This window comes from Octopus bimaculoides, chromosome 4, assembly GCF_001194135.2.
Source record: "Octopus bimaculoides isolate UCB-OBI-ISO-001 chromosome 4, ASM119413v2, whole genome shotgun sequence".
Classification (NCBI taxonomy): domain Eukaryota; kingdom Metazoa; phylum Mollusca; class Cephalopoda; order Octopoda; family Octopodidae; genus Octopus; species Octopus bimaculoides.
Window position 1 is genome coordinate 108,613,343 of NC_068984.1, and position 9,317 is coordinate 108,622,659.

Below are 9,317 nucleotides of genomic sequence, written 5' to 3' on the forward strand. Positions count from 1 at the left end.
TTTTTTTTTTTTTTTTTGTTAAGGCAATAATAGGTGAGGAGTGATTTGAAGGAGACTTAGCTGCTATTTCAAGCAGATTGTTTGATTATGTAGAAGCTACTTAGATAGGTTGTAAATTATTTGTTGTTGCTGCTGTTTATCCTTCAGATTACTAGTTCTGGTGCAGGAAACCTATAGTCAAAAGGGATTTCTAGGGAGTTGAAGTTCAAGGGAGAAAAGACCAGGGACAGGAGTTAGTGTGAGATTTTGTACATTGTAAGACACAATATAGGGGATAATAGGAGGGGGCAAGGGACTAGCTAACAACCAAATGCAGAGGGTGCTGTAATAGCTGTTAGAAAAGAAAGTGAGTGGAGACAGGACATACCTTTTTTGAAGATAATAGGATACAATTTCTAAGAGATTTGACTGGCATTTCTAGCAGGTCTAATGACCCTGTAGAGCCGTCATGGACAACCTCTGGCCTGTGGTCCACATATGACACATGTAACTTTCTAAATGGCATCATCATCATCATCATCATCATCTTTTAACATCCATTTTCCATGGTGGCATGGATTGGATGGTTCGACAGAGGCTGACCAGCTGAAGGGCTGTTCAGGCTCCATGTCTGATTTGGCATGGTTTCTATGGCTGCATGCCCTTTCTAACGCCAACCACTTTAGAGAGTGTACTGGGTGCTTTTACATAGCCCCAGTATGGGTGTTTTTAATGTGGCACCAGCACCTGTAAGCCCCCAAGATTGGGGATGCTCAGCTTGAGAGGTCTGCAAGGGACGAACCTGTATTCATGGGCAACCACACTTTTACTTAATTTGGTATGTCTTTTCAAGCACAGTAAACTACCGGGAGTCTGAGCCCCCTGTTATCCCCTCTGTGAGTCCCAGTGTTTGTAGATCCTTTCTCACCACTTTATCTCACATCTTCCTGAGTCAACCCCTTCCACATGTTCCCTCTACAATTTGTCTACTTCAACGAAAAATTACCATCAGTTTTTTTTTTTTATTGGTGCACCCCACTTGATAATGAATCATGTCTCATGTGACTTGTTTGTTGGAAAAGGTTGTGGATGCTTCATATAGAGTCTTCCACAGTTCAATTTGAAGTAAATAAAGTCATGTTCTAATTTCAATGATGAGACACTTTCAATTCAATTAAGAAATATGAACTCACAAACAGTTGAAATATCTACTTGGATATAACATATCAGTAAAGTTTCTAGTTGCTTACTCTTTTTACTCTTTACTCTTTTACTTGTTTCAGTCATTTGACTGCGGCCATGCTGGAGCACCGCCTTTAGTCGAGCAAATCGACCCCAGGACTTATTCTTTGTAAGCCTAGTACTTATTCTATATTCTATCGGTCTCTTTTGCCGAACCGCTAAGTTACGGGGACGTAAACACACCAGCATCGGTTGTCAAGCGATGTTGGGGGGACAAACACAGACACACAAACATATACACACACACACACACACACACACACACACACACATATATATATATATATATATATATATAACGAGCTTCTTTCAGTTTCCGTCTACCAAATCCACTCACAAGGCTTTGGTCGGCCCGAGGCTATAGTAGAAGACACTTGCCCAAGGTGCCACGCAGTGGGACTGAACCCGGAACCATGTGGTTCGTAAGCAAGCTACTTACCACACAGCCACTCCTACGCCTAGCTACTTACCTCACAGCCAATGGCTGTGAACTTAGGAAAGTTTAAGTTTTACCCTTAACAAAAAAAAAAAAAGAGAATAAAAAAGGCGAAAAATTGTAAGAGTTATAACATTCTTGTTTTTTAAAATAAAAAAAAAAATTGTTTATTTTGATAGTAACAAGAATCCATTTTATAACCAAAACTTCCATTACAAATATTCTGTCATCAAAGACACTTATAAGTCATTGTATTTCTTTACTCTTGAGAAGTTCCAACCCTTTTGTTACCATATTTCTGTTGAAAGACACTACCTTTGCTTTAATTAATTTCGAAAGATAATGAAGAATTTAGTAAAATAATTGTCACATTAAGTTGGTGTTTGGAACATAAATTAACATGGAATTTTGATGACAGGTTTTAAGTTTTGGTCACTTTTAAACAGAAAGTTTATTTCAGAAAACCAAGGGCAGTCTCAAACAAAATGGTTTCAAAAGGGTTAAAAAAAGAATTTTCTTTCCCCAAATATTTGAATATATCATTTTTTAAATTCTCTCCATATAAAATAACAATACTGTTTTACTTTTAAGCTCTTCTTCCTCTGTCATCTGTTTGTGGTGACCCCATTACAATCAGTCTAACCATTTGCTGTAGAGTCTGAGAATCCCATGTCTCATCACGCTCATCACTCCAGCGCCTGATATCTCCTACAGACTGTGGAAGCTGCCTGTGTCCTGTCTCTGGCAAAGCCAATACCAACAAGTTGGCAACTAGGCAGAAAAATGCGAAGATCACACTTGGTCCCCAAGAGATGTAGCGGGCCTGTAATTAGTCAAAATAACCATATTAATAAATCGAAATAAAAACTGGTTTCAAATTTTGGCATAGGGCCACCAATTTTTGGTGAAGGGAGAAAGTCGATTACATTGACCCCAGTACTCAGCTGGTACTTATTTTATTGACTCTGAAAGGATGAAAGACAAAATCAACCTCAGAATTATTTTAACTCAGGATGTAAAGATAGATAAAATGCCGCTTGGCATTTGTCCAGTATGCTAATAATTTTGCCTACTCATCATCTCAATAATAATATCTTGTAAGGATGCAGTATTTTGTTATGCAACCATAATATACTATAAAGTATGTTAAACGTTTTTGTAAGTCAATACCCTGTTCTACTGTGTTAGCAGTGCGTTTTACATCATTTGTTAAGGTTATCTCCACAGGTATGCTATAGAAATTATAGCCAGCACTGATTCTTGTTATGATGTTTCGTATACAAGATGTTAGATGTGAACGAACAATGAGGTCAACGATGAAAAAAGGGTAATGGGCGTATGTGCCATATTCGGGAGATTTTGCTCCCATCTAACCCCTTAATTATCCATGATTACATTGCTTAAATTGCCACTAAATACAGCAGTGTAACGTTATTGGATATACCAATTTTACATATTAAACAAGTTCCTGGAATCTGGTATGTAAATATCAAAGACTTGTAGGGATGCCGTATTTTGTTATGCAACTATAGTATACTATAAAGCCGTGGTTCCCAAACTTTTTAGAGACGCGACCCACTATTTATGACACCAGTTTATGGCGACCCATTTAACTCTATTGGGTAAAAACATTAATGAAAGAAACAAAATTTAAACTTATTAGTGAAATCCATGCTGTCTTATTTATTTAAATATTTTACTATTTATATTAAATGTGAAACAAAACGTTTTATAACTGTTTCAACGTCTCCATACCCTATGGGCAGGTATTAACTCTAATACAAAACTTCGAAGCAGTAGATGTTATTGGTTCGACCAGTGTTGTACTGCACCTAGTTAAAGTTCTCTATAAATAGGTAAAAACAGACTTTTCCTTTTTACGATTACGTACGAATAAATAACTTGAGAAAATGACCACCTCTGATTTGTTAAGTTCGTGTTAAAAGCCTACTGCTTGATGAAACAACCAGTCTGGTATTGAAAACATTAGTCTTGAACTATCTCGATAGACAGCAGTTAATCAAAGCTAATGCATAATTTTATAACTTTTTGCGACCCACTAGGATTCCGTTTGTGACCCATCAGTGGGTTGCGACTCATAGTTTGGGAACCACTGCTATAAAGTATATTACATTAATAATAATGATAATAATGAACTTATTGTATACAATGCTCAGATGAACTTCAAAGGGTAAAAGAGGAGACAAAAAAGCAGTCATATAAATCAAGCTAAAGAGTGACAGCAATGAATGTCAAAAGCACATGCACAGTTCACAGAATAAAACACAAAAAGGCAGGAAAATGAACAATAAAAGAGTCATAAAGAGGAAAAGATGCATAGGTACATCAGGAATAGCATTAGTGAATTTTGGTAAGTATGGAATTTTTGAAGGCTGCAGTATGTTGATAGCTAAAAACTGATGTAGGTAGTTTGTGGTATGTTTTGATAATTCTGAGTATGAAGGAATGTTTCTGAAAGTCAAGTAAAGAAAGACAGCAAGGAAAAAGCCAAATGTGGATGTACAGCACACATTATTAAACAAAAAGATGGAAGAGTGAATAAACAGTAAAAGAAGCCAGAGAGAGGAAAAAGTGTGTTGGGAGTAGGATTGGTGAATTTCGGGAAGCATAGGTGCAGTGTTGCTTGTTTCAGTCATTTGACTGCGGCCATGCTGGAGCACTGCCTTTAGTCGAGCAAATCGACCCCAGGACTTATTCTTTGGAAGCCTTCTATCGGTCTCTTTTGCCGAACCGCTAAGTTACGGGGGACGTAAACACACCACCATTGGTTGTCAAGCGTTGGTGGGGGGACAAACACAGAAACAAACACACACACACACACACACACATATATATATATATATATATACATATATATAACAGGCTTCTTTCAGTTTCCGTCTACCAAATCCACTCACAAGGCTTTGGTCAGCCCGAGGCTATAGTAGTAGACACTTGCCCAAGGTGCCACGCAATGGGACTGAACCCGGAACCATGTGGTTGGTAAGCAAGCTACTTACCACACAGCCACTCCTGCACCAATGTGAATAGTTTATTCCATGCTTTGGTAATTCTGTATGCACAAAAAAAAAAAAAAAAAAAAAAAAGATTCTGGAAGCTATTGGGTCAACCTACAAATACCCACCCTTGTCAGGGGTAAGAGTGTATCACCTATGAGCTCTTGCTTTGCCGTACATGACGTTTTTTATAAATCAGTATTGTGCTTAACTATCCATATTGAAAGGAATGGGTTGTTAAATGGATACATGGAACAAACTACCCTTTGGGGGAAAAAAAAAGTAAGCACCTTAATCTAGTTGTAATGAGAATCTTGTAAAATACCCACCCTCTGGGTCATTCAATGCATTTTTCTGTTGCATACCAAAGCTGACAGCTGTGTTTACTACTGCATAACCTAGCTTTGCTGTTAACTTTTACATTTAACAGATTTTTAACCTTTCATGAGGGAGTTTATAAATAGGTTAATATTGTTAACAAATTCAAGAGAAAACGTTTACGTCAAAGCAATGACTACAAAAATAAAAAAGCACATCAAGAACTACTATTACTACTACTACTACTACTACTACTACTACTACTACCACTACTACCATAAGTGATTTGGTACATTGAATAAATGTGGTTGGCACGGAAACTGGTGTGACTGAGCATTCCTATTTAAAATCAATGATACAATCATGTAAAATTTAATAGAAAGTAAAACAACATGGTTTTTAACTTACCAGAATACCAGAAAATGGTGATAACATACTTCCAATTCTTGATGCAGTACTTGCTAAACCCATTCCAGCATTTCTGAAGAGCAACCAAAATATTACATTTAATATATATATAGGTTAAAAATATCCATATAAAACATGTTACATAGGAAAATAACAAGGGTTGAAATTGTGTTAAATTCATATATGTATATAATACATTTGCGGCTGAAGATAGCTTTATACGGTCAATTATACACTGATGTAACAACTATAAAGCTTGAAACACGTGTACCGCAGAATCCTTTGTGTTTTGTTTTTATTTTTACATTTACAATCTATATATATATATATATACCAAAGTAAGCACATAAATGTGAAACAAGGTGGTGAAAAATAGTACTCGAATACCGGAGGTAGAGCAATATGCTTTATTATTATTAAAACTGCTAAAACATTGCAAAAAATATCATAAAGAACTGCTGCTTAGAGTTTTACGCTCCTGTTCATCAGACAGTTTAGATTGAAACACACACACACACACGTGTATATTAAAGATACAAAGTTATATTTTAGCATTAAAAAAAATGCATTCATATAAAAGTTTTACAGTAAAAATATTAGTCTATGTTTTTACTTGGGGGATTTGAGCAGAGAATTTAAAGAGCCGGATCAAATATTATAAAACCTTGTGTCTGATGCTCTTACGATTCTGCCAGATCTCCATTTTTAATCGGCGTTAATTTTTTTTTTTGTATCTAATAAGCTAAAAATAATCCTTTATAGTAATTATGTATAAGTCATGAAATTTTAGGAGCGACTAATCGATTACATTCGATCTCAGTTACTAGACTGGTACTTATTTCACCGATACCGAAAAGGATGAAAGGCAAAGTCGACCTCGGTGGCATTTGAATTCAGAACGTGAAACCAGAAGAGGTGCCGTTAAGAATTTTGTTTTGGCACGCTAACGATTCTGTCAGCGAACTGTCTTAATAAGCAAATACCGTTAACATTACCCTTAACTAGTTATCATAGTCAGTTTGCGGTTGAAGGGAGACAACCTCTTAATTCGACTTGGACGTTGCTAAAGGTAGAATATTACAACCGATTCTAATGACAAAAGATGCTTATGTATGTGTATCACTGTGGATTTAACAGCAGCATCTCACCAGCGTTAATACTAAAGACATCTTGCTTTATAATAAGTATGATATTTCAAGATTTATGATTTTATAATCTTTATTTTAAAGACAGTACAGAAGCCGATAGACACATACAAGGGAGGCAACTCCTTACATTGTTGAATTTTATTGACACTGAGATTTATCTAATGCTATGGTGGCGAGCTGACAGACTTGTTATCTCGTCAGCAGAAAAAATAAGTGCTTAATGGCATTTCTTATGAGTCAATAATTTATGAGTTTAAATTATGCCACCATTGACTTCGCCATTCATCGTTTCGGTGCCAAAATTTGAAACAGATGTTAACGTTATTTCCTTCTGGAAATAATAATAAAAAGAAGTAAAATAAGTTATTAATTTTTTTTACACATAATTCTAACAAGGAATATTCTAGTCTACGCCATGGGTTCTGAATCATATTTTATCTATGGGCCTCTTTGATTACTGTTTTATTCCGGAGGACTCCCATAGTCATTTGATGTTTAAAAACTAGTTTTATAGAAACTTCTTCCAAAATTCCTATTTTGTTTTTCACCCATCAGCCTGTGTAGGTTGAGCCATGTAAAACGTTCGAGAAAGAAACCTAGCTGTTTCTTGCAAAACATACCAATACAAATATCTTGGGCAAAATTGTTTCAGGGACTCACAAAATACTACTGGGGATCCCGAATCTATTATTCTGTTGCTTGGACCCTACCCCCAAGTCTTACATGGACCCTCAGGGGCTATATGGACCCCGATTGAGAACCTCTGGTCTACACTAACAGCAACAACGCAGATAGTTGTATATCCATAAACCAAATATTTCAAGCTCCTTTAAAAGGCAACTTGTTTTAAAAAATATATTATTACACAAGTGTAAGGATTCAGAGGCGAAGATCCAGTGACGTTAAGTATTTTTAAAGGTTACACACAAAATGGGATCTAATAGATGTATAAAGGTTTAAGACCCACTTCGGCCACAAATGACCATGTAATTGCACCTAGAAAGTTGCCCTATGAGGCATAAGTTCGTGGAAGACCAGCAATCGCCCATGCATACCACCCTCCCCTCTCCACACTCTCGATGTTACCCAAGGGAAAGGCAAAGACCGATACAGCTTGGCACCAATGACGTCACAACTAATTTCTATACCTGAAGCAATGTGAAATGAAATGTCTTGCTCAAAAACACCCCTCACGATTGTAAACCCGACGCTCTAACCACTGAGCCTTGCGCCTTTAATTGATAGATGTGTAATGGTTAGTTCTTCGTTGCAGTCGAGGGTCACCAATTGTAACGGTAAATGTAGTAGCCGTTGGTTACCATTTGTAAGATGAAAGAACAGTGATCGAAGTTGTAAAGAAATATTTATTTACCGTTACTTTGTATATATCCAAAAACCACGATGGGTTGGTATGTATAATTAGTAAATGGAAAAGCATGCTTGGTAAAAAGAGTTAATTTCGGCCGGTATCTGTGTACACGTTCTTATTGTAGTAGTAAACCATAGATAGTGATAGCATGATGTAAGAGAAAAGAAATTGAGCTAGTGAAAGTTATAGAGTCGAGGAAAATTGTCTCGTAGTTAGCTGGTTATAACTTTCTTTATCCCTCTGGCCATTTGGTCTCTAGTGGCTGCCTGCTTGTGACCATGACTCTAGTTGGTCTCTTTTCATTAACTGATGGTCACTCTCACTAACTGATTTTGCCTTACCAAATTCTAATATTTATAACCATCCAAAACCAGCTAGAAGGATAGACATATTGTTGAGAACAATAGATTTCGTTGGTGTTATATCTCAATTCAATTTTTTGGTGGCCTAGAAGAGGTTAGAAGGGTCAAGTAGCAAAGACATTACTTTGCTTAGCGAAGGCATCTGGCAAACGTAACTGCTGTCACTCACAGAAAAAAATTACTGTTTTACCGTGAGAAAAGTGCTGTTGAACTGTTAAGTGAAATTTGGTTCTCGAGGATCGAATCCACGCTATGCCTGCATGAAGCCACTACAGATGTATAACGTTATACTATTCCCAGTGGGCACATAAAATCGTAAAATAAAATATTAATTTAAGGTTCATTATAGAATGCAAGATGTGGATTAGATGAAAAAATATTGGAAGATTTTTGTTGCAAAATGTGCTCGTCGCTGTGTGATAAGATGTTTAAAAACAAGTTTTGTGGTTCCGGGTTCAGTTTCACCGCGTGGCACCTAGGATAGGTGTCTTTTACTATAGTTTTGGACTGACCAAGGGCATGTGAGTGGACTTGGTTAACTGAAACTGAAAAATAGCCCGTCATATATATATAGACAACAAACAGATGTATTAATTTAACGTTCGGGAAATGAAAAAGGCTTTAATAGTCGTCAATATAATGGTCGTATAGTTCGAGAGTGGGACCAGTGAAACTTGAGAATATTTGGGCCTCACCATAGCCAACGACCAGGTTCCCATAGTTGGGGCCCATTCTCGTTCCCATGGTCACTCCCGAGAACTGCTGGTAAAAATCACCAGCGAACAAGAAGCAGTTGAGGGAGAGGACAAGTTCAATCAGACGAACGCGTGTGGATGTGTCAGGTTGGGGGTTGGGTCGAAAGTCAAGGAAATGTTGGAGTGCACGCAGCCCCTCGTGGCGAGGGGTCACAGTGTAAAGGCTCTGGATGTCGAGAGTGAAGAGAAGTTTAGAGGGGTCAGGAGGGAAGGAGAAAGAGTTGAACAAACGAAGCGCATGGTTGGTGGAAGCCACCAGGGAGGCAAGGACACGATATATATA

General features: G+C 37.2%; 1 protein-coding gene across 1 annotated transcript in view; it reads right to left on the reverse strand.

The window, feature by feature from the left end:
* Positions 1–1,775: 1,775 nt before the first annotated feature.
* Positions 1,776–9,317, reverse strand: part of LOC106876873 (uncharacterized) — a 45,311-nt gene continuing 37,769 nt past the window's right edge. The window contains exons 8-9 of the mRNA XM_052967664.1: positions 5,401–5,473; positions 1,776–2,480 (exon numbers count right to left, since the gene is read on the reverse strand). Of these exons, the coding sequence (XP_052823624.1) occupies positions 2,244–2,480; positions 5,401–5,473 (310 nt within the window). The 3' untranslated portion in view covers positions 1,776–2,243. The remainder of the gene's footprint in view (positions 2,481–5,400; positions 5,474–9,317) is intronic.